This window comes from Camellia sinensis, chromosome 7 (genome assembly GCF_055761805.1).
Source record: "Camellia sinensis isolate YWXY chromosome 7, ASM5576180v1, whole genome shotgun sequence".
Lineage (NCBI taxonomy): Eukaryota > Viridiplantae > Streptophyta > Magnoliopsida > Ericales > Theaceae > Camellia > Camellia sinensis.
In genome coordinates this window covers 6,441,531-6,467,801 of record NC_138967.1, presented here as the reverse complement: position 1 = coordinate 6,467,801, position 26,271 = coordinate 6,441,531, and the positions used below count along the sequence as shown (strand labels likewise).

At 35.8% G+C, this 26,271-nt stretch overlaps 1 protein-coding gene across 4 annotated transcripts; it reads left to right on the top strand.

The window, feature by feature from the left end:
* The first annotated feature begins 9,221 nt into the window (after positions 1-9,221).
* On the top strand, positions 9,222-25,303 carry LOC114290330 (ubiquitin domain-containing protein DSK2a). 4 transcript variants are annotated; one of them, XM_082877367.1, is made up of 9 exons: positions 9,222-9,544; positions 9,746-9,923; positions 12,422-12,618; positions 12,699-12,812; positions 16,952-17,010; positions 17,293-17,321; positions 17,753-17,845; positions 17,927-18,067; positions 24,952-25,303. In XM_082877367.1, exons 3-9 carry the CDS (start codon positions 12,511-12,513, stop codon positions 24,984-24,986), a joined length of 579 nt encoding a protein of 192 aa, XP_082733493.1. In that variant the 5' UTR covers positions 9,222-9,544; positions 9,746-9,923; positions 12,422-12,510; the 3' UTR covers positions 24,987-25,303. The 4 variants fall into 4 exon arrangements, 3 of the variants coding, with proteins under 3 accessions (XP_082733493.1, XP_082733494.1, XP_082733491.1); XM_082877368.1 differs by having other exon boundaries at positions 9,251-9,656; XR_014334927.1 differs by lacking the exon at positions 9,746-9,923 and adding an exon at positions 19,139-19,205 and having other exon boundaries at positions 9,345-9,656; positions 24,952-25,049.
* The last annotated feature ends 968 nt before the right edge of the window (positions 25,304-26,271 follow it).

Here is a 26,271-nt window from a genome sequence, read left to right as displayed (position 1 = left end):
ACACAAAATAATTTTATTTTCCGTATTACTAAAACTAGAAAAATAAAATAGCACAATAATTTTCTGTAACACAAATTAATATTCTGCAATTGTTAATGACACCAGTATATTACTACTAGTTGTCAAAGAAAATAGACAGTATATTACTACTATCTGTCAAATAGCATAAATCACTATTTATTTTTTCCAACCAGAATATGTCTTTATGAAATCACAGAAAATTAAATACAATGAAGATACCAAAAAAAAATGATCTGTCTTAAGATTGTAGGACAATCTTCATTGTATTTAAGTAGATAAAATTCTGTTGTGTACTAAACAACAACTAGAATATAAAGAAATAAAGGAAATAAGAGAATTTGTTTGATTACAAAAATCAAACTAGAAATAAAATTAAATAAATAAAAACGGATTTTATTTTGTTACAAAAACAAAATTAAAATATGATTTAATAAACAAATAAAACAGAATAATAAATTAAACAACTTACTTGATTAATTTGTTCAATTAATAATCTGATCAAGTCCAGTGTTTGACACTGTGTCCTTAAGATAGATTCGTCCTCTCCACGGTGCTCTCAGAATGTGGACGTCTATCTCCCAGGATGAAATGATCAAGTACAAACAATAGTAGCACTACAAATTGTTTGCCTTATGAACACACTATGTGTTTACACTCTTTCTTACAAGAAAAATAATAGAATAAATGCAGCAAAATGCAGAGACGAATTTGCAGCAAGGAAGGACGAAAATTCTTATGAAAAACAAATGAGAGACTTGTCTATTTATAGGAGAAATTATGGCTGTTGGGTTTGAATTAAACAGGTGCAAAACCTGTTTGAACAGGTATGAAACCTGTTCAATTTGAATAAACAGATACAAACCTGTTGGATTCAAATTTGAAAAGATAAAAATGGGAAGGGCCCTGTTTGGGTGTACAGTAAAATCGGACTAGTTTATTTCTGGAATTAATTTGAATTCTGGATTTTATTTTACCAAAAAACAAAATTAAATTCAAATGTTTTTTACCCAAAAAGATAGGTATTGGGCTGGACAAGTCCAACCCAACCCGCCCGGGCGGACGCGCGCATGTGTGGTGATTTTTTGGTCCAATGGGTCTAGCCCATTTTGCCCATAACCTCCCTCTCTAAAACACTTGGGTACCCCTTGGGGCACACCCCAAGTTCCAATCCCAAGCCTTATAAACCCATTCAAAACTTTCTACCAAATCAATGTGGGACAAGCCATATTCAAACCTTTAAGGATTTTCCACCAAAACTCCATTTCCATGGAGCATACTTTGTCTTCAATTTCCCGTTCACTCGGTAATGGTTTTGAGCAACCAAATATACCACGTGAATCACAACGCGGCATAGAACGCGTTACCACTTTGACTCGCGAAAATCGACGCTCGGGGCCCACCTAAAAAATAGACCAAACTTAGGAAAAAAATTCTGGTTTTACCCAGAATTTTATAACCATTTCCAACATATATTTCATAAATGAAAGTCGAATGTTGGAAAAATATATACAATAAAAGTTAAGGAATAAAAGGTTTTTTTACTATATACACAATAAAAATCTAATTATAAAATTTTTATAAAAAAAAACTTGAGGAAAACTCAAAATTCTTTAATGTTTTGTCTTCTTTGATCATATTTTGCATCTCTCCAAGCAATTTTTGACCTGAATAAAAATAACACAAATTAGTTCAGAGACCACTAAAAACATAAGAATAAACTTACTCATTTCTTCACTCATGGAAACCCATTTCAGAAAATAGAGAGTGAAATCGAAGTTTCGTTACCTGCATGGAAACAGTGTGATGGTAGTGATCCAATGATCTCTTTGACGCAATGATGGTGGTCCATTAGTCTTTGGGTGTCATGAATTGGTCGGTAGTCCAGGCGATTCTCGTCGAGCATATGTAATCCACTGCCGGAGCCATGGAGGACGGAGAAAGAGGTAGAGACAAAAAAAAAATGGGATAAAACCCTCGATGGTACTCTTTGTGTTCATAGAGTGTTAATGACTAGCGTGAAAATGATTGGAATCCACCCAAAAAGATTGAAAATTATTTTATATAAAAATAAGATTGGAAAAATATATACAATCACACCCATTTAAATATTATTATTAATATATGTATATAATTATATTTATTTAGAAGGTGAGATTAAAAATAAATACTTTAAATTAATTATGATTAAAATATTATTCTAATTTTTTTAATTACATTTCTAATAAAAGTGAAATATTTTAAATTTCTTTTGTATGATCTTTAAACATAATTGTAGTAGCGAAATCAGGAAAATCTTCAGGAAATCACGTAAGTGACCTTAAAAAAATACGTATGTAACACAAATTCAAGCAATGAGCAAGTAAATTTATCCAATCATTTGTTCAATCGATTAGTAGCAGTCACTGCTTGCAATCAATTGAAGACTCTAATTGATTGGCCAATTGAAACTGAAAATCCTTGCCAAGCCATCCGATCAATTGCCAAATCGATTAGAGTGGCCAATTGTTTCAATCCATTCACCAATCCATTCTAATATAAAATTGTAAATGTGCAATTAATTGCTAGTGGTCAAGCCATCTAATCAATTCGCAAATCGATTAGTGATGACCAATCCATCCAATCAATTGCACAATAAATTACAGTGGTCAATTATTCCAATTGATTCGCCAATCAATTATCTTGCATGGTGCTAGATCGTCATTGACAAATATTAAAGTTGGAGACGCCAAGGCAATGTTTTGAAAATCGGGCCGGACTGGCAGGTCCGGATATACCCTTTAACCCAGTCTCTCTTGAAAACTGGTCATTTTAAGCAAAATCAGTGGGAACCGCGGTAAAATCGCTAAACCGGTTGACCAAGTCCGGGTTGAAGCGAACCGGACCGGTTTGCTATATTTGGTCCAATATTGAAAAGTTTATGCTAAAGGCTCAAGCTCCAAAGAATATGAATTTCCACTCTGCCACCATGGTTCCTTATAAATATGTAGAAAATATATAATATTAATTGAATTCAAACTAATTTCCTTCAAACACAAGTATAATTAATATTTTTACAAATAATATTAATATAAAAATATATATAAACATATATGTTTGATGAATATATATATATATATATTAAATTATAAAAATATTTTTAATGAATGTATTTTATTTATTTTTAAATCATAAAAATATTTATAAAATAATTATGACATCACAGTTCGATTCCGGTTTAACCCGACGATTAAACCAGTGACCCGTCCACCCGATCTCTTTTCCAGTTCATTCACCGATTCGGTTTTTAGAACATTGTGCCAAGGGTTACTTAAAATAACAAGGACACATTAGTTCAGGTCGGTGTATGGTGACGTCCATACAATACGACAGATACATTGGTCGTGTAATGGCAAAAAAAGCTTACACCCACTTGGAAATATGGAGGAACTATGAATTAAGGGAGAAAGATGTCGACAATGGTTGCGTTGTCCAGCAAGAAGTGAGGCGTCATGTTGTTTTCAATGCAGAGGAGCAAATTAATACTTGATAATAGCTTTAGGAAGGTGAAATTATTACATAACTTTAGGACATTTTCGTATAGCAGAAGAGAGGACTACAATGACGTTCAATTGCAGAAGAATCAAGAGTTCAAAGAGAAAAAAGTATGTGTTGAACACTTTGACAATTGCCTTTACAAGTTTTAATTTTTCCATCTACAAAATAAAGACAAATAGACATAAAAACCAAAAAATGTAGAAAAAATAAAGGCTCGTGTTGGATTTAAATCAATGTTGGTAAATCTAAAATCTTGTTGCCGCATATACCCAAGAACATAGAAGAGGCTTATAGACCAAATTTATGGTCCGTAAAGGTTAAAATTTTGGTTCCTAAAAATATTTTTAGGGACCAATTTATATATCCCTGAAAAGACAATCGGTAAAAAGTCGTTTCGATATGTAAAAAATAAGGTTTTAACTGACTGGATTTTAACAATGTCAATAACAAATACATGGACACAATAATTTTGTCTGAACATGTGTATTTTCTGAGACAATAATTTAGTCGAAGAGGAAAATAATTGCATCACTAATGTCCAATTTTCATTACGCACAATTTCAACACTTTTCGCAATACAAATATTTTGTTTCTAAAAAGTAATTTTGTCCTAAGTCTTTTTCCTGCAAAATCTTAATTTTTTGTAGCAGATACTTTTCTCATTTTCTATACGGACGAAATTTCTCTCCCGGCAATGCTACAGATCTTGTATTTTACACTGAGAAATGCATTCACAATGATGTATTAAGGTGATGGGTCCCATAGGTAACCAATCAAAAATTGACACTTATCAAATCAAATCATTGTATGTTGATTCGTGAAAACCTAGAATAATTTTATTTTATATGTATCAATTTTTAATTAGTTACATGCTCAATAATATAAGGCCCAGCACCCTTAACACATGATGCATTTGTGAGTGTCGTGTCACGTAAGTTTATATTTCCCTCTCAAATTTGGAACAAAAACCAACGTTGGCAGATTGTGCAGCTGAAATCCCACCAACCCAATACTATTCCATCATCACCGGCTATCTCTCTCCTTTCTAATCTCACCAACTCATTTCCATTTCCCACATAGAATTTCGGTCACTTACTCTTCCTCTCTCTCTCTCTATTTCGATTTTGCTCTCCATCTCTACTCACACTCTTTACGTCGCTCTCCATTTCACCTCCTTGCTCGTGCTCTCCGACGGTGCCAATCACCATTTTCTTTGGTATCTTTCAGTCTCTCTGTTTTTTTTTTAATATGTTTTTTTTTGTACTCCGATATGTTACATTATTATCATGAATATTTTTTTGCAACTATTATAGTCAATATTTTTTGTGCTTTGAAACCCTAGGTAGGATTAGTTAAAACAAATAAAATGGGTAACAAATTGATATCATGATTAAGGAGTTCTATACTCATATTACAATTTCTTTGTGGAAAAAATGGGTAACAAACAAAATTGCAGGAATACAACACTACAAGAAAATACAGTTTTTGCGACCACTTTTGCCGACTAAAAATATTTTGGTTGCCAAAAGTTGTGGAATTGGCAACCAAAAATTATGTTAGTCGGTAAAAGTACAATATTTAGCTACAAAATTTTTTTAGTCAGGGTATATAAATTTTTGGCGACTAAAAAAACATTTAGTCGCTAAAAATCTCACAATTGGCGACTAAAAAAATTTAGTCACTAAATTTGCCACAATTGGCGACTAAAAAATATTTTAGTCGCTGTATAGATAGTTTTGGCAACTAAAATAATTTAGTCGCTGAAAGAAAAATAAAAATTTACTTTTTATCTTTGGCGACCAAAATTTTGGTCAGCAAAAATGTAATTTCAGCGACTAAAAGATATTTTCGTCGCTATATAAATAGTTGTGGCAACTAAAATAATTTAGTCGCTGAATGAAAAATAAAAATTTACTTTTTATCTTTGGCGCCCAAAAGTTTGGTCGGCAAACATTTAATTTTAGCGACTAAAAAATATTTTAGTCGCTGTATAGATAGTTTTGGCAACTAGAATAATTTAGTCGCTGAATGAAAAATAAAAATTTACTTTTTATCTTTGGCACCCAAAAGTTTGGTCGGCAAACATTTAATTTCAGCGACTAAAAAATATTTTAGTCGCTGTATAAATAGTTTTGGCAACTAAAATAATTTAGTCGCTGAATGAAAAATAAAAATTTGTTGTTTATCTTTGGCGACCAAAAGTTTGGTCGGCAAAAATTTAATTTCAGTGACTAAAAAAATATTTTAGTCGCTGTATAGATAGTTTTGGCAACTAAAATAATTTAGTCGCTGAAAGAAAAATAAAAATTTACTTTTTGTCTTTGGCGACCAAAATTTTGGTCGGCAAAATGCAATTTCAGCGACTAAAGTCGCTGTATAGATAGTTTTGGCAACTAAAATAATTTAGTCGCTGAATGAAAAGTAAAAATTTACTTTTTATCTTTGGCGACCAAAAGTTTGGTTGGCAAAAATTTAATTTCAGTGACTAAAAAATATTTTGGTTGCTATATAGATAGTTTTGGCAACTAAAGTAATTTAGTCGCTGAAAGAAAAATAAAAGTTTACTTTTTATCTTTGGCGACCAAAAGTTTGGTCGGCAAAAATGTATTTTCAGCGACTAAAAAATATTTTAGTCGCTGTATAGATAGTTTTGGCAACTAAAATAATTTAGCCGCTGAATGAAAAATAAAAATTTATTGTTTATCTTTGGCGACCAAAAGTTTGGTCAGCAAAAATTTAATTTCATGGACTAAAAAATATTTTAGTCGCTGTATAGATAGTTTTGGCAACTAAAATAATTTAGTTGCTGAATGTAAAATAAAAAATTATTTTTTATCTTTGGCGACCAAAAGTTTGGTCGGCAACAATTTAATTTCAGCAACTAAAAAATATTTTGGTCGCTATATATATAGTTTTGGCAACTAAAATAATTTAGTCGCTGAAAAAAAAAATTAACTTTTTATCTTTGGCGACCAAAATTTTGGTCTGGAAAAATGTAATTTCAACGACTAAAAACTATTTTAGTTGCTGTATAAATAGTTTTGGCAACTACAATAATTTAGTCGCTGAATGAAAAATAAAAATTTACTTTTTATCTTTGGCGACCAAAATTTTGGTCGGCAAAAATGTAATTTCAGCTACTAAAAAATATTTTAGTCGCTGTATATATAGTTTTGGCAACTAAAATAATTTAGTCGCTGAATGAAAAATAAAAATTTACTGTTCATCTGTTGTGACCAAATTTTTGGTCGGCAAAAATTTAATTTCAGCGACTAAAAAATATTGTAGTCACTGTATAGATAGTTTTGGCAACTAAAATAATTTAGTCACTGAATGAAAAATAAAATTCACTTTTTATCTTTGGCGACCAAAATTTTGGTCGGCAAAAATTTAATTTCAGCGACTAAAAAAATATTTTAGTCGTTGTATAGATAGTTTTGGCAACTAAAAAAATTTAGTCGCTAAATGAAAAATAAAAATTCACTTTTTATCTTTGGTGACCAAAATTTTGGTCGGCAAAAATTTAATTTCTCCGACTAAAAAATATTTTAATCGCTGTATAGATATTTTTGGCAACTAAAATAATTTAGTCGCTGAATGAAAAATAAAAATTTACTTTCACTCATCACTCTTTCTCTCTCTTTCTGTCTATCTGTCTGTCTCTTTCTCTCTCTCTCATTCGTTACTCTTCTCTGTCTGTCTCTGTCTGTCTCTGTTTTTGTCTCTATTTCTCTTTCTTTCTCTCACTCATCACTCTTCTCTGTCTGTCTGTCTGTCTCTCTCTCTTTATGTCTCTCGCTCATCTCTCTATCTCTCTCATCTCTCACTGTCTCTCTTCTCATTATCTCTCTCGCTCATCTCTCCCTGTATCTCTCTCGTTTATCTCTTTTTCTCTCTCTTTCTTTGTCTGTCTCTTTTTACCCATTTTTTTCATCTTCCTCTCTCTATTCTCTTTCTCTCTCTTACTCATCACTCTTCTCTCTCTCTCTCTCTGTCTCTCTCTCTGTGTCTTTCACTCATTTATCTCTTCTCTCATCTCTTTTCTCTCTCTGTCTATTTCGTGTGCCTCTCTTCTTTCTATCTCTCTTGCTTATCTCTCTTCTCTCGCTCTCTCTCATCTCTCTTTTCTCTATGTCTCTCTCCCTCATATCTCTTATCTCTATCTCTCTCACTGTCTCTCTCGTTCATCTCTCTTCTCTCTGTGTCTCTTTCGTTCATTTCTCTTCTCTCTATCTCTCTCTTTGTCTCTTTCGTTCATCTCTCCTCTTTCTCTGTCTCTTTTTTTGCCTCTCACTCTCTATTTCTTTCTCTCTTTGTGTCTCTCTCTCTCTTTCTCTTTGTCTCTCGCTCATCTCTCATCTCTCTATCTCTCTCATCTTTTTTCTTTCTCTATCTCTCTCACTAATCTCTCTTCTCTCTATCTCTCTCTCTGTCTCTCTTGCTTATATTTTTTCTCTCTCTATCTCTCTCTTTTTCTATGTCTTTCTCTCAATCATCTCTTTTCGCTCTCTTTCTCTCTCTTTTTGTCTATCTCTCACTCATCTCTTGTTTCTCTCTGTCTCTGTCTCTTTCTTTCTCTCTCTCTCTTTGTCTATCTCTCACTCATCTCTTGTTTCTCTCTGTCTTTGTCTCTATTTCTTTTTCTCTCTCTCTTTCTCTCTTTGTCTCTCTCTCACTCATCACTCTTCTTTCTCTCTTTCTCTCTCTATGTCTGTCTCTCTGTCTCTCACTCTTCTCTCCCTTTCTCTCTGTGTGTCTGTCTGTCTGTCTGTCTCTCTCCCCTATTGTGTTCACTTTGCTCACTCTCTCATTCCCCTCTTCTCTATTTACCGAGGTCTTCACTATAAGAAAATGCACTTTTAGAGACCACTTTGTCTCTCTCTCACTCATCACTCTGTCTCTGACTCTATCTCTCTATCTCTCACTCATCTCTCTCTCACCACCCACCATTGTTGCCACTCCACCTCTACGACTACTATTACTACCACCATCGTTACCACTCCACTACCACTACCACCACTATTACTACTATTACCTCTCCTCTACCACCGCCACTCCATCTCCTCTACCACTACCACAACTTCACCACTAATCTCCATCGCCATTACCACTCCACTACCACTACCACTACCACCAGTTTCGCCATCACAACTCCACCTCTCTGTCTTTCTCTCTCTCTTTCACTCATCTTTCTTCTCTATCTCTCTCATCTCTTTTCAAATATTTTTTTTCCAATTATTATTTTTTCAATTATAATGTGTATGATCCCATCATCATAAATAATAAAAAAATAAATATAAATATTTTAGACCTAGACAAACATGTTTATATTTTTAAATTTTTTTAAATATTTTGTTCAAACTAAACGTGTTTGTAATATATATTTTTCTAAAAATAAACAAAAACCAATTTATAAAATTTATAGAAAATATTGTTCATTAAAATATTACCCCTATTTCTACCAAAGTAAAAAAATAAGATTTTTTTTTATTCATTAAAATAAAAATGAAACAAATAAATTTTTAACCTTAATAACTAAAAAAAAAAGAATAAAAAAAAAATTCATTAATTATAAAAAAAATTATTTTAACAAAAAATAATTTTTTTTTTATAAAAAAGAGCCATTTTGTTGTTTAAATATTACCAAAAAAAAAATATATATTCCCGCTCGATTTCCCACCCCCCTTTTTTCCATTCCCGCTCGGCTTCCCCCCCTTCCATGTCTTGAACCAAAATCCTCAATCTGAAAAACCAAAAATCCCCTTCAACCAAAAATCCCTAATTCTTACGGCTCTGCCGAATTCGAGAAGATCTGACTAAGAGGGTATCCAGGCTCCAATCTGTGGAGATCGAAGCCATGGCCGTTTGCCACTCATTTTCCACGATTGTACTAACGGTTGTAGCCACGACTACTGCCGGCGAGTGAGGAAGAGAAGAGATGAGAGGCGAGCGTTTAGAGATGGAGGTGCAAGAAGAAAGTGAAGAAAAGGTGTGTAGCTTTGCAAAGTTGTTTTTTTTTTGGAATTGGAGAGGCGAAATAGACAGCTTTACAAAGTTGTCTCCCAGACGATATTGCCCTCAAAATCGCCTCTTCCCTTCAGGTTTCTTTCCTGCAAATTGTTTTTTGTTTTTATTGTTATTTGAATGTGATGATTTTTTTTTAATTCTTTTTCTTTTTTGGAATTTCAAGCTATCAGATGTGTTCGTTGGGTTGCTCGTGGTTTTGGCGCGGGCTGTGTGGGTCGGATTGTGTGTGGGAGTCTCTGGACAGAGACATATGGCCAGCCCTTGATTTGGGCAGAGACTCTTCTTCAGCTCCACAGATCAAAACCCATCAGCTTGACCCACAAATTCAGTCCTCCTCCATGGTTCTCTCTCTCTCTCTCTCTCTCTCTCTCTCATGTTCAGTTCATTATCTTGTTTGCTCTTTTTCTTTTTTTTTTTGGGTTCAGTTTCTTGTTTCAATTATTTGATTTTGAGAATTTTGTGTTATGTGCTTGAATGAAGTGATTATTAATAGTGCAACATAATTTAATTTATTTGGGTTTGTTACTCTGTCTATTGTTTTTTAGCTGGGTTTGAACTTTGAAGTCTTTATGAGGACTATACCTTTGTCAATCTCTATTGAAATATAGAATGGTGTCCTATGCATTTGCCGTGCAACATCCCCTTTTTAATGAGAACAATTGTAGACTTTAGAATGTTGGGAACATTGACAGTGTCCATGACTTCATGCTTTATTGTACTTTGATTAGGTTCCTATAGTAGATAATATATGTTCCTTGTGGGTTGTTTGGTGCCATTTGAGAAATTTACAACTGGACTTGTAACAAAAGGGAACTTCCAAAGGGAATTGACAACCATTTTTGATCTATTTCCTCTATTGGCTCATGCTACTTCTTTTAGAAATGGTATTGTTAATGCCACTGTGATATTTCCTCTATCATTGCTAATTTCTTAAAGAGCAATGTGTCACAAATAGCTTACTGAAAAAATTGTCAATTAGGACTGGTTTGCTGAAATTGTTTTGGACTTTTGACTATCCACTGTTAAAGTTTCCAGTCTTTAATGTTTATGCCTTTAGGAGCACTCTAGTTTATTCAAACCAATCTTTAATTGTTCTAAATCCCACCCCCACCCAACACCATTCTTTTCTCTGTGTTTTACATAACTATGCATATGTTCACTTCATGAAAGTAGTTGCCAAGTCCTTGGTTAAGTGCCTGATGCCAATGCAGAAATGATTTGTATTTTCCATTTAATGATTGTGGTTTGGTGGACTTCTTGTCACCTTCGCACCTTTTGTGTATGTCTTTCTTTTCTTTTGCGATAATCTTCTCTGTCATTGATAAATATATATATATATATATATATATATATAATTGTATAAATATCAAATTTGCATGAATGCATTTAGGGCCCGTTTGTTTTGGGAGATAGAATGGAGGGGATTGATAATGAGGGGATTAATAGTGAGAGGATTGTTAGTGAGGGGATTGATAGTGAGGGGATTAATAGTGAGGGGATTGATAGTGAGGGGATTAATAATGAGGAATTGTTAAATTATTTTTATATAAAATAATAAAACAAATAAACAAAATATAAAAAATTAAACATTATATTTAAAAAAAAATTCCCAATATATAAAAAATAAAAGAATTTCTAATCCTCTCACTATTTTCTAATACCATCTCTACCTCCTCCTTACCAATCCCCCTTCCAAGGGTATTAGCAATACCAAGGGACTAATAGTCCCAACCCTTTCTCTGTAAACAAACAGGGGCTTTAGTAATACCTTAGTGTTACTAGTCCCAATACCCTCCCTATACCCCAAAACAAACGGGGCCTTACAGTTTCTTAAGACTTTCTCAATGACAGATACAAATGTGGAAAGAAGGTATCAGTTTATTGCTCTACAAGGTTACTATGGAGAAGGTTGTTAATATGTTTTAAAATAACATCCAATAAAAAGGTCATCAAAAGTTTGTTGTTTATGTTTGATAAACATATATTGCATTTTCAATGTATGGTAGTGTGTGACTGTCAAACATAGACCTGATTATTATATACGAACTAAGATCAACTGATTGTGACTGTCAAACATGATGTCAGGGGGCATGTGTTTGATTCGGTCCTAAATTAATGTAGGCTACTTGGAGATGGGCAAAAAGTCATTTAAAAAATTTAAAGCAACTTAAACCATACGACCAAACACTTATTTTTTTTAGTTCACTTTTTTGAAATGAGGGGGTGGAGAATAAGATGGGTGTTTGGTTATAAGGTGTAAGTTGTCTAATTCTAATATAGTGTGAGTATGAAGATGGGTGTTTGGTTGTATGATTCAGATTGTCCAAATTATACAATTACTTTGTTGCCAGGTTTCCACATTACTAATTTGAATTTTTGGATGAGCTGTCTCTAATTGAACCATATGAATTGAAATTAAAAGCTTTAGGGACTAAATAGATGAACGTGATAGTTTAGGGATAAAATAGAAAAATGGAAATAATTTAGGGGATAAAAGTAAAATCAACCCTTACTAAAAAATGAAAAATATGTGGAGGGTAAAGGAAAAGAAAAAATCTAAGATAAGTTAAGAAAAAAATCTAAGAGTTACATAGATGACTAATTGGAAATACTGGAATGAGTTAAATTAAGATGAAATTTTAGAAGGGGGCAAGGTAAAAGTTACTTAGACGTTGGGAAGGAGGCAAACTACTATTTTCTGTTGTAAATATCCAAAAATGTTTTGGGCCCCTTAAATTTTCTAAAGTTTTGGAGGCCATGGACCCCATCTGCCTCTTCTATGTCTTCCATTGCACGTAATTGTTGCTAATATATTGTTAACTTATTGTGAATATGGCAGCTTGTGGTGCTCAAACAGACTCCACTACAAGATCGAATCCTGCTGAGGATGCTAGGCTGCCGCCAGTTGGTGGTCTTGGTCTCCCAGAGATGTTTGGTTCCACGCAGGATACTGCTTCATTAAGTCAGTTTATGCAAAATCCAGCTGTATCACAGATGATGCAAAGTCTCCTCTCCAACCCTCAGTACATGAATCAGGTAGTAATTTTCTTTGTTATGCAATTTGCTTTGTATTTGAATGTGAAGTTTCTTATTCCCTAATGCTTTTCAATTGTTAGATTCTTGGTCTCAATTCTCAGCAGAGCAATATGCTGGGTTCCAATTCCCAACTTAGGGAGATGATGCAAAACCCAGAATTCATTCGTCAATTGACTTCTCCTGAAACAATGCAGGTACATTGCTTGAAAAATCTACCTCTCTCACACGCTCTCTATACGTCTTTTTATCTACATTAGACATGCATGTTATAAATATTGATTTAATGAAAGAAATGAAGGTCTGCATTTAAAAGGCTTTTACTGAGGCTTGCCTCAAGGAGAGGCTAAGGCAAAACGCATCAAGGCTTTGATCTCCCTAAAAGCTTGCGCATCACAGTCTGAGGCAGCCTCCTTGTATGCCTTTTGCACATTTGAGGAGTACATATGATGAGCTTGTCTTAGGCTCTTGTTAAACTTAGTCTAATAACAGATGGTTTAAACATAAAATAGTATAAAAAATAAATATTTTGCAACTATATCCTATAGAAAAAATTAAGTAAATGATGAATCAAGAAAAAACACAAAATTAATGCTCAAGTGAGAAGTTCTATCACTAAACTAAGAATATCAATTTTACTTTCAATGAAGGCAAGCTTCCTTCTCTATAGTAAAATGTTCAACCCCTTGAGATGAAAATTATTTACACTTAAATTAATTTTTATTTAAATATTTACTATTTTAAAATATTTAATTTATTTACTAAATATAAAAATTCGAAATTCGAAATGCTTATTTCTCGACACCTTAAGGCTTATGTCTCACCTCATGAGGGGTAAAACACCTCATGTTATGCATTCACCTTCAAAAAATTTGTGCCTCCCCAACAAAATTTGTTTGGTTGCTTACTAGCCTTTTAACATCTTGTTTTGCAGTTTATGAGAATTATTTAGGATTTATATATTTGTTTATTATGTTTCAAGAAAAGCTTAACGGTGGTGGTTAATGTTTCGTTTCTCATTCTTTTTCTTTATTTATTTATTTATTGGTGTTTGTTTGTCAAGGACCAGTTAGGTTTTTAGTTTAACTCTACAAATTTTGTCCAAGTCCTAAGTATTTCGGTTAGCTACTTAAAATCAATTTTTCCATTCCTTTTTGTAGTTATAGTTTTCACTAGATCAGTTGGTGACACATCTATTATCGGTCTCAAGTTCACCCCATGTTTGTTTTGGTTTTCCCTGTTTTTTGAACGTCATTGACTTAAATTGCAGTCACTCTGTGTGGATGCATGGTTTTTTTTTTTTTTTTTTGTCCAAGAAAAGAAATGAAAATGAATAATGTAAGTATTATGTCATAAAGAAGAAAAAATACTTCATGTAAGAGTAGCAATAATGAAAACAAGATGTACATAAAAATTTCTCTGCAGAACACCGGTAATTGCAAACCATGTAACTGTGTCCGGCAAGATGTGCTTTTAATTAACCCATTCAGTCCCACTTATATAGAATGCTATGAGATAAAAGTCCCATTTTGTACTTTTAATAATATTTACACTTGATCTAAATAGTAAGTATATCATTAGATTTATTGTAGACATAAATATTTCTTTCTTTCTTGTTTTGTTTTGTGTGTGTGTATGTGGAGATATGTATGGTATATAATATATGCATTAGCTGGTTACATTTATGGTATGCATACCATAGAAGTTTCCGTCTTTTGTGGAGGTTTGTAGATAAATGGTTACATTTCCTGTTTTTGTGTGGAGATTTGTATGGATCGAAAATGTGAAGTTTCACACTTATTGCGTCATAGTTTTAAGTGTGAACATAAAATAGTATGCATTTTCACATTTTCACATTTACGACCTTTACTCTTTCAAAAAATTCACATTATTTTATTCATTATAAATGTGAATATTCACTTTTGTAATAATTCACACTATTATAAATATGTATCTACATATAGATTAATAATCCAAATGAGTAAGTACCTTGGCTGTCATGTTTTGGTACTACATTATGTCATATAATGCTAGATGATTGGTTGATATTCAAATTTATGTTAGGACAACCACCCCTTTGCTTGAATAGCGTGAAATGGTGCACTATGCATTGAAGTCAGGTGTAAACAAATCTCTCAACACAAAACCAAAAGTCTGACAGCCATGAATGGGTATAGATTATGGCAACTTATTTGACTGAAGTATAGAGGGAGGGGAAACGTGTATGTGGGCCATGAATGGGTTAAATTATGGCAACTTATTTGACTGAAGTATAGAGGGAGGGGAAACGTGTACATATATATGTGTGGGTGTTTTAGTCATTTGTTAGCATGTTAAGTATCGAACTTTTAAGATTAAAAGAATATAAATAGGATTAAATGATGTACAAGTTCCATATATAAGACTTCAAGTTAAAAACCACTAAAAAAATGGGGAGCATGAATTTTGCATTTTGCATTAGACTACTTTGGATGTAAGATTTGGAAAGCTCTTCCTTTAGCAGTGTGTTGGTCAGTATGGAAGCACAGAAATGAGGTTATTTTCAATAAGGTGCAACCCAATTTAGGAGTGGTCTGTGAGCTTATTAAAGTTAGAGTAGCCATGTAGTTGAAGTCATCTTTGGTGGGTAGAGATTACTCAATTAACCAGTTCCTTTCAAACCAACAGATCAGGCTGTGTATCAAGTGATTGGGCCCCTGTGGTTTTGGTTCTGTTAATTACCTTGGGTCTGCCGTAGGTTGATTGTTACCTTTGGATTGTGTGGCTGAGATTCTGCTATCACCAGCACCAGTGGATTCAGCTGTAGTGTATCAGAATAGGTTCAGTGGACTCAGTTTCTGCTGATTTTCTGCAAAGTCGTGGAGTTAAAGCTGATTCAGTTTTTTGTAGGTTTGGTTAGTCTCTCTCAGATTCATCCCTCCAGGTTCAGAGGTGTGCTTTCCGTGGCTTCTAGGTGGAGGTGGCATTTGAGTCTGTTGGATGTACACGTCAAGGGGAGTCTCTCACATGCATCCATCCAGGTTCAATATTTCTTTGGAGGAGTCTTTTAGTAGCCCAACTGGATGCTGCAGTGGAAGTGTGTAATATACATCAAGTAGAAGCTGCTGCTGTGTGTGTCCTGTTTTTATGTGTCTGTGTTTGATGGTGGATCAGATCTGACTGCTCTGTTGCTTTGTTGCCTTGTTTCAAATATAGTTCTATGGAGGAGTCTTTTAGTAGCCCAACTGGATGCTGTACTTCCACCAGATAGAAGATCTGAGACAGTTAATGTTCCTATTGACAATGAAGTCCTGGGTTTGTTTCAGGTAGAACAAAAGATCTGTTGGTTGCATAAGGAGTTCTCTATATAGTGTTGCTAATAGTGAGAGGTGGTATGTACTGTGTTATAACCTTTGTGTCTGCTCGGCTAAGTGGTGTAATGCTGAACTGATATGGTGGATGCTGAACTGATTTGGTGTTATGCTGGTCTTGGATGTTTGCAGTGTCCTCTTTGTTTGTTTGCAGTGATCTCTTGGTCGCTTCTCGTTGGTCTCTCACCAACTCTGGGGGTGCTAGCAAATGATAGGATGAGCTAGATGGTGCCAACCTTGTTGGGATGATTTAGTCCATTGTAATGCCTTTGCACCTCCCTTTTTCTTTATTGATGTAATTCGCTTTGTACTATGTACTTGTTTTATTCCATCAATAAAGTTTTTTTTTTGCCGATCCAAAAAAAAAAAAAAGAAAAGCATTTAAGTGTAAAGAAAACTTGTAGGTAAGTTTTCACCTTTCTGCTTTTATTTTTTTTAGTTTAATCTTTTGATGCAAGACACCATATATTTTTAATATTATCATCTTACTTACTAAAAAAAAAAAAAAGAAGACTCCATATAATTTTTTAATTAAATTTTATACTATTATCAACTTTTAGGTACCCACAGGAAGCTGTGGGCAGAAAGTTTTTATCATGAGTTTAGTATTGATAATGAAATCCATAATTGAGATTTGGAACAATGTTAATTAATTCATGCAATTTCATGGTGCAAATTAAGTTTGCATCAAACAAATTTTAAACATGAATTTCATGGTGCAATGCAAGTTAAACTGCATTAAACAAGTTAAGTTGCAATTTCATGGTCCATGAATGTACCAGGAAACCCTAGAGAGGGAGGGAGCTTTCATTGATGAAAAGGTTGCAGTCCCCCTTCCTTTTCCCTCCCAAAAAGTGCATATGTATATTCATGACTGCATGCATGCATGAACCATGGTTTTGTATATTCATTTTAATGTTTTCACTTTCTTTCTTTCTTTCTTTCTTGATTCCCTCTTTGTTAACACCTGTTTTCCCCCGTTTCAGCAACTCATGACTTTACAGCAAACTCTTTTGTCTCAGCTTGGTTGGCAACCATCAACCCAGTAAGCAATTTTCCTCCTAAATTTGTTTGGTAACAGAATCTAACTTCAAGCCTGACAATCTTATTATAAACATTTCCTTGTCCATTACACATGCATTATTCATATAGCAGTATATATTTTTTGGCACAATCAATGCGGCCGTGTTACTGCCCAGTGCCCGATATTTGAATACTGTCTTTTATGAATTAATACATCTGCACAATACCTATATAGAATTTTGTTGTTTAGATTTTAATGCCCGTTCTTTTCTTGGTTTACTTAAACGAAATTGCACTCTTGCAGGGAAGCATGTCAAACCCGTGGGGGAACAGGTGCTTGTCTCTGGAAGAATTTACTCTTTGGCTTCACTCGTGATACCTCCAATAGACTTAATGCTATTGTTTTGTTGTATATTTTAAATGTTGTACAGTGGAGCTCATCATTTATGATAGCACTCTGTCTTGCCACATCTATATCAAGTTTTAACGTTCTTGGTTGCAATCAATGAGAGGGAACTTGTCAATGGTTAGTTCTACAATAGGGAACTCCAAAAGAGTCTTGATAACTGTTGGTGTGGTAATCTTTTGATGTTACCCCCTGACCCATAAAAATTACTTTCCCAGATAAAGAAAAGGAAAGGAAAATAAAATAAAATAAACAAGCTGAAGGAAGAAGACATTATATGAAAAAAATTCTTTCATTTTTTAAAAATTGTTGTATGTTATTTTATCTCACTGTGGGTGTGCAACTTTTCTCCCAATAGCTGGAACACTTGACAACATGGGATTGGAGATGTTGATGAATATGTTTGGGGGTCTTGGGATTGGAAGTCCTGCTGTTCCTGTCAGATCAGATGGTGACTATTATTTCCTTTTCCCCTATGCCCTACTGATTTATGCTTTGTCATCTACTCACAGTTTATGCCTTGTTTTTTTAGTGCCCCCGGAAGAACTGTATGCCACTCAGCTCTCACAGCTACAAGAAATGGGCTTCTTTGATACCCGAGAGAATTTACAGGCACTGATAGCCACTGTAGGGAATGTTCATGCTGCAGTGGAGCGGCTTTTGGGGAACCCCGGTCAGTAGATTGTGATTATTGTTATTATTCTATTCAACATGACATATATCATCAATCGTGGACCGTTGTAATCGGTTTTGGACACTCCGGAGGCATTTCCAAATCTTATTTTAACTATGAATAAGTACATATTATGATAGAACTGTGAACTTCTTGACATTAGGGTATTGGTGTGGGAATACTCTTTTTCCTATCCCCCACCCCCTTCTATATATATGAAAAGAAAAAAGACCGAGATTGCAATACTTGAGTACTATGTACATACACTTTTTATGACCTGTGTCTCATAAATTGTTTAGTTATTACATCATTTTCCCAATTCCTTTTTGGGTAATTATACTCTTTTCTTTACTCTCCATTGGATGGAGAAAATTCTGCAATTATATTTCAGCCCAATATGTATTATTTTAGCTTTGCTACATTTCATTCTCCAGATGCTCAGGTTTTTCTTGTGGAATTGGTGCTCCTCCTCAGTAATGGTTTTATTTATAGTTTTTTTTTTGGACTTGTGTGATCTGGTGTATGTGTGTGTATGTATATATATCCAGTTCAACTTTGAACTTGAGACAACTTAAGGAGTCCATGGGCTATCATAACTTCTGTTTTAATGATCTGAATTGTTCATTTTGTAACGCTCTCAAGCCATGTTTGTTTAGATGGACTAGATTAGATTGAATTAGCATTCAGTTATGCTAGTTCCCTTTATAACATGTGAGCATGACTGAAGCTACAGCCCTATCTGTTCTGACTTTAGCTGCTCTGGCTGCAGCTGGTACTGCAGCCTTGCTGTGTTGACCTGGCCTGGTCTTGCTGCAGCTGGGGTTGCAGTGGCTAGCTCTGGCTTATGCTCTATTTTGATATAATGTGTACCTGTCACATTTACATGTAGTGAGATTTGTTATTATACTTAATATAATAATTATTGAGAAATATATCATGCATCCATAATCATGTCATATCATCATTGTAAATTTTTTTCCCTACTCAGCACAACAAGTTAATATGTATATAATTTAGGTAAAAATAAAGTGGGTGGTGGATTCTCATCATTCATTGTGTTCATGCCAACAGGTATAAAATTATAATGGATGATTCATGTTTTTCTACTTCAAAATCTTCATTGACAGTGTGCCACAATGTAATTTTGTTTCCCTTTCTTGCCCCCTTAGCAGCCCAATGCTATTATAACTTTAATATTCGAATCCATCATGATTTTTCGTGACTTTTTATGCTATTATAATTTTATGTCTATAGTTGTTAATGAAGCTTGAATAATCAGCTTAGGGTATGATGAGATATCACCCCTTATTTATAGATGAAGATTAGGGTTTACAAACAAGACAATTACAAGATGATCCCTAAGGGCATAACAATGATTACAGACCCTAGTGCCTTTCGGCTAATAAAATACTAAGTGACTTTCGGTGATTATAATATGCCAACACTCCCCCTCAAGCTGGTGCGAAGATATCTCTCATGCCCAGCTTGCCTAATATGTCATGAAACGGTTTATTCCCAAGTCCCTTGGTGAGAATGTCAGCAAGTTGGTCACCAGACTGAACAAAAGGAGTACAAATGGTACCACTAGTGAGTTTCTCCTTAATGAAGTGGCGATCAATCTCAACATGTTTCGTCCTGTCATGTTGAACTAGATTGTGAGCAATGTTGATGGCGGCCTTATTATCACAATATAACCGCATGGAGTCCGTCTGAGCAATACCGAGATCACTCAACAATAATTTGATCCATAAAAGTTCACACACACCTTGTGCCATAGCTCTAAACTCAGCTTCTGCACTTGACCTGGCAACCACATTTTGTTTCTTACTCCTCCAAGTAACTAGGTTGCCGCCGACAAATGTGCAATACCCTGAAGTTGATCTCCTATCAGTTACTGACCCAGCCCAGTCAGCATCTGTATAGGCTTCTACACGAAGATGATCATACTTTGAAAAATACAGACCCTTACCAGGAGCAGACTTTAAATACTTCAAGATTCTCATGACAGCCTCAAAGTGAATCTGACGAGGAGCATGCATAAACTGACTAACTATACTGACAGCAACAGCAATATCAGGACGGGAGTGAGATAGGTAAATGAGCTTACCCACTAATCGTTGATAGCTCCCCTTATCCACAATTTCTCCTCCTTCATCATCTCCCAATTTTTGATTGGGTTCCAGTGGGGTGGCACATGCCTTGCAGCCAAGCATCCCAGTTTCCTTCAACAGGTCAAGCACATATTTTCTCTGTGAGATAAATATCCCATCTTTAGAGCGAGCAACTTCAATTCCCAGAAAATACTTCAAGCTTCCCAAGTCTTTGATTTCAAACTCTTTGGCTAAGTATTTTTTCAACAGAGGTATTTCTCCACTATCATTGCCTGTAAGAACTATGTCATCTACATAAACAATAAGTGCTGTAGTCTTACCGCATGAGGAATGTTTCACAAACAATGTGTGATCTGCCTGACTTTGTTTGAAACCATATTTAAACATAGCCTGAGTGAATCTTTCAAACCAAGCCCTTGGAGACTGTTTGAGACCATATAACGACTTCCGAAGTTTGCATACTTTCCCTTCTGTTTGATGATCCTCAAAACCCGGAGGAATGTCCATATATACTTCTTCTTCGAGGTCACCATGGAGAAAAGCATTCTTGACATCAAACTGATAAAGCGGCCAATCTAGATTAGCTGCTAGAGAGAGAAGTACTCTGACTGAATTCATTTTAGCCACGGGTGCAAAGGTCTCCTGATAATCAATGCCATATGTCTGAGTAAACCCTTTTGCCACAAGTCTTGCCTTGTAACGCTCAATAGACCCATCTGCTTTGTGTTTCACAGTATATACCCATTTACAGCCCACAGGTCGTTTGCCCGTAGGTAACTCAGTCAATTCCCAAGTGCCATTCTTCCTAAGTGCTTTCATTTCCTCAATCATGGCTAGTTTCCACTCAGAGATAGCAAGAGCATCCTGAAAATGGTTAGGAATGCTAACAGAGGAAATATTGGACACAAACGCTCTATATGAGGATGACAAATGAGAGTATGATACAAACTGTGAGATAGGATGTTGAGTACAAGATCTCACACCCTTCCTTTTGGCAATAGGAACATCAAGATCAATGGACTCACGAGATTCAAAGTTACCTAGACTCTCATCAGAAGCAGGAGATGGCAGTGGAGTAGCAGAAACGGTCCCTTGTATCCAATTAACTGGTTTTCTGTAGATGTCCCGGACATAAACATGCCCATCCTTATTCTTGGTGACAGTGGGTTCTATAGTTCCAGTAGAAGAGGGGGGTGCAAGAACAACTGGTTCTACCATAGGAGGCACAGGACTCACTTCTACCATAGGAGACACAGGACTCACTTCTACCATAGGAGGCACAGGACTCACTTCTACCATAGGAGACACAGGACTCACTTCACACCAAGGCTCCCCCGGAAATGAGGACGGTGACACGGGAGAGGACAAGAAATAGGACTGGGACTCAAAGAAAGTGACATCCATGGACACAAACCACTTACGAGAAGAAGGGTGATAACATTTATACCCCTTTTGAGTAGGAGAATAACCAAGGAAAACACACTTGAGGGAGCGAGGGTCCAACTTACCACGAGAGGGAGAGTGATTATGGACAAAACAGACACAACCAAATATTTTGGGAGGAATAGAAAACAAGGACTGAGAACCGAGGAGGACGTGAAGCGAAGCCTTTTTGTCCAAGACCTGGGTAGGGAGACGATTAATAAGATGGGCAGCGGTGAGAACAGCGTCGCCCCAATAGGGTTGAGGCACGTTCATAAAAAAACACATGCACCGAGCCATGTCAAGAAGATGCCGATTCTTGCGTTCGGCCACCCCATTTTGTTGAGGGGTATTGGTGCAAGAGGTCTGATGGATAATGCCATGAGTAGAGAAATATTGTTCTAACCCAGAATCTATGTATTCCCCGCCATTATCAGAACGAAATATTTTGATAGTGGCCCCAAACTGAGTACAAATCATCTTATGAAAAGTGCGAAACACAGAGAAAACTTCACTCTTATCTTTCATGAGATACACCCAAGTAGCACGAGAAAAATCATCAATAAATGTAACAAACCAGCGATGACCTTTCACAGACAGAACACGAGAGGGCCCCCAAACATCAGAATGTATTAATGAAAAAGGAACTAAGCTTTTATTCAAACTGGGAGCAAAAGAAGCTCTATGTTGTTTTCCAAGTTGACAAGACTCACAAAGAAAGTCAGACACATGATGATTTGCGAAACTAGAAGGAAATAAATGCTTAAGTAAATGAAATGAGGGATGCCCAAGACGCCGATGCCACAACCATACATCAGTGGGAGTAGTAGAAGACGTGGTGGAAGAATAAGCAAGTTTGTCCGGTTGATCTAGGAAATAGAGACCATTTTCTGCACTACCACTGCCAATCGTCCTCCCCGTGACAAGGTCCTGAAAAAGACAATGATCAGGAAAAAACGTCACACAACAATTCAAATCCTGGGTAAGACGACTTAAGGATAACAGATTAACAGAAAACTTGGGAACATGGAGAACAGAAGATAGATGCATGGTAGGAGTGACTTGGACTAAACCTTTTCCAGAAATGGAAGAAACAGTTCCATCGGCAATCCTAACTTTGTCCTGACCTGAAGAGGGCTTATAGGCAGAGAAAAGATCAGAGGAGCCAGACATATGATCTGAGGCACCAGAATCAATAATCCAAGGCAAAGATGTATGACACAGGAAAGCACAAGGAACAGATGCTAAGTTACTTGAGCGGGCAAAGGACGAGGAAGCGGTACTGAGAGCAGTAGAAGATCGGCGGTCCAACAATTGGCGCAAAGCATCCTCCAGCTCAGTATCAGAAGCTTGGGTAACAGAAGTAGAATTAGAATCAAGGGTATCAACGGTACTAGACTGATGAGCCCGGGAATAGGAACCACGTCCTCGAGAGTGGCCTGACCGACCGCCTCGAGAACCTGACCGATCACCCCGACCCCCAGATGGAGTCCCATGAAGCTTCCAACATGTCTCACGAGTATGCCGCGGCTTCTTGCAATAATCACAGAATACAGACTCCTTAGCAGCAGACGGAGGAGGCAGGCTGAGGCCATCTCGAGGAGTAGACAGTAATGCGGAACGGTCAGTAGAGACAGGGGACATCATAGCTGACCGACGACTCTCCTCATTTTGTACATAGGCAAATGCCTCCTGGAGTGAAGGAAGGGTGTCCATACTCAGAACTCGACCCCTAACTGGATCATACTCCATATTTAGGCCGGCCAAAAATTTAAAGACCCGTTCCCGAGCAATGAACTTCTTGTACCCGACAGAATCAGTAGGGCAAACGGGCTTATAGTCTTCCAGGTGGTCAAGGCGTTTCCAGCCGTTGGTGAGGAAAGTGAAGTACTGAAGAACAGTCTGCTCCCCCTGAAGTGTGCTCTCAATAGAGCGACGCAACTCAAATGCCTGTGAAAAATTTCCTTTGCGGGAATAGGTAACAGCCACAGCCTCCCAAATGTCCTGGGCAGTCTCCATAGACAAATAGCCCTCACCAAGTTCTGGAACCATCGAATGGATAAGCCAACTCATAATCAAAGAGTTGGTAATCTCCCATTGGTCATAACCTGAGTCAGTGGTACTAGGTGCCTGTATCCTGCCATCAACATACCCCATCTTTCCTCTGCTTTTCAAAAACAAAGTCAAACTTTGAGACCATGCTAGGTAGTTCTGACCATTAAATAGAGAGGTGGTGATTTTCAGACTAGGGTTGGGATTCTCAGTCATGGTAGTAGGTAGAATGAGACTCTCACTCTTTGGTGTTTGAGACGAAGAGGACACACTAGTGGAATCTGTCATGGATACAATACTACCAAACCCACAACAAACTAGTAGAAATCACAAACCCGGAAGATGGTAGTGAGATAACAGGCACAATGACCACTATAAAGACATAACAAAAATTAAGAAATGATTTTTTTTTTTTTTTTTTTTTTTTAATATATATATATATATATTTATTTCATTTTATTTATTTATTTATTTATTTATATATATATATATATTTTTTTATTTTTTATTTTTTATTTTTATTTTATTTTATTTTTTTTTAAATTGATTTATTTATACATGTCTTTTATATATAACTATATATATATATATATATATCCGGCTCTATTTATATATATATATATATCAGGATATATAGGTATATATATATATTTATATACCACAAGATCAGAGGCTGAGGAAATCAGAGGACGACGAAGGAGACGAGCGACGAAGTGACTTGGAGGAGGTCGCCGAGCTGCGGTGCTGTCGGCCGAGTGACGAGGAAGACGAGCTGAGGGGATGAGATCGACTGAGCTGACGAAGGAGACGAGCTGCGGTGCTGTCGGCCAAGCTGCGGTGCTGTCGACAGAGGAGGTCGACGAGGAAGACGGCTGAGGAAGACGAGCTGAGGGGATGAGGAGATCGAAGATCCATCCAGGTAAGCTTCGAACCCTAGAGTGTTGTTGGTAAAAAGGTCTACCAACGAGGGTGAGCTGAAACCCTATAGATTAAGCTCTGATACCATGAAGCTTGAATAATCAGCTTAGGGTATGATGAGATATCACCCCTTATTTATAGATGAAGATTAGGGTTTACAAACAAGACAATTACAAGATGATCCCTAAGGGCATAACAATGATTACAGACCCTAGTGCCTTTCGGCTAATAAAATACTAAGTGACTTTCGGTGATTATAATATGCCAACAGTTAACTGGGTATTTTAGTTGTGGTTTCACTAATAGATAGCTTTTGCTAGAAAATTGAGTATCTTATCTTATCTGTTTCACTAATTGATTTGTGTGTCTTTCTCTTTGCAGCTAGCAGAAGCAGCAAAAGCACAATTTTCACGTGATTGCAGTGATAACCTTGCTCTTGTCCGGGCTTATGAGGCCTGGAAAGAAGCTGAAAGAGACGTAGCTGGATATGAATACTGTTGGAAGAATTTTCTTTTTGCTCAATCAATGAAAGTTATTGATGCTCTGTGAAGGGAGTTCTACTCTTCACTTAAGGAATATGTTTTAAATTTTAATGCTAAGTGGATGTAAATTGGATGATTATATAGATTACAAGTGGATTTTTAATTGAACGAGTATGTAGTTTGGAATTACTTGTGGATGAAAATTTATAATAGTTGACTTTAATTAAACAGGTTCAAAGTTTGATGATTTATATAGTTTGTTGAATGTTCATGATTCAGGTAAATTGTTGGTTTGATTGATTATTGTAAATTATAGATTGTATTGAATAGATTGGATAGATTATTATGAATTACAGGTTTATTTTATTGCATGTTGGTGCAAACATTTCTTTTGGCAACCAAACTTTTTGGTCCTAGAATGTCATAATTAGCGATCAAAATTTTTGGTCGTGGAATGTCACAATTGGTGACTAAACTTTTAGTCGTGGAATGTGATAGTTGGCGACCAAACCTTTTGGTCGTGGAATGTGACAATTGGCGATTAAATTTTTTGGTCGTGGAATGTGGCAATTGGCGACTAACATGTTTGGTCGAGAATGTCACTTTTCGCGACTAAAGTGTTTTAGTGACTAAATGGATTAGTCGCAGTAATGATATATTTAGCGATAGAAAATTTAGTTGGCAAATTTAATTTTTTCCCGACTAACAAAAGTTTTGGTCGTTAATTATTTTTGCCGATCCTTAATTGGAGACCAAGGTGGCGACAAAAAAAATTGGTCGCGAATAGCCTTTGCCGACTGAAAATTGACTTATGCCAACCAAATTTTTAGTTGCCAAAAATACAATTTCTTGTAGTGAATATTGCCGACCAATCTTTTTGGTCGTGGAATGTATTGCCGACCAAATTTTTTGGTCGCAGAATGTGACAATTGGCGACCAAATTTGTTGGTTGTGGAAATGGGCGACAATTGCCGACCAAACTATTTAGTCGTTGAATGTGCGAACTGGTGACTCACATGTTTGGTCGGGAAAATATAACTTTTCACGACTAAAGTGTTTTAGCTACTAAATGGATTAGTCGCAGTAATTATATATTTAGCGACCAAAAATTTAATCGGCAAATATAACTTTTTCACGACTAAAAAATTTTTTAGTTGCTAATTACTTTCTGCGACCCTCAATTGGCGACCAAAAAAATTAGTCGTGGATAACTTTTGCC

Excerpts from the sequence above, each read along its gene's own strand:
- LOC114290330 (XM_082877365.1), top strand. The coding sequence starts at position 9,494 with ATGAGAGGCGAGCGTTTAGAGATGGAGGTGCAAGAAGAAAGTGAAGAA. Across the intron at positions 17,846-17,926 it reads TGTTCCTGTCAGATCAGATG|TGCCCCCGGAAGAACTGTAT; the intron begins GTGACTATTATT and ends TTGTTTTTTTAG. Across the intron at positions 18,068-24,951 it reads GCGGCTTTTGGGGAACCCCG|CTAGCAGAAGCAGCAAAAGC; the intron begins GTCAGTAGATTG and ends TTCTCTTTGCAG.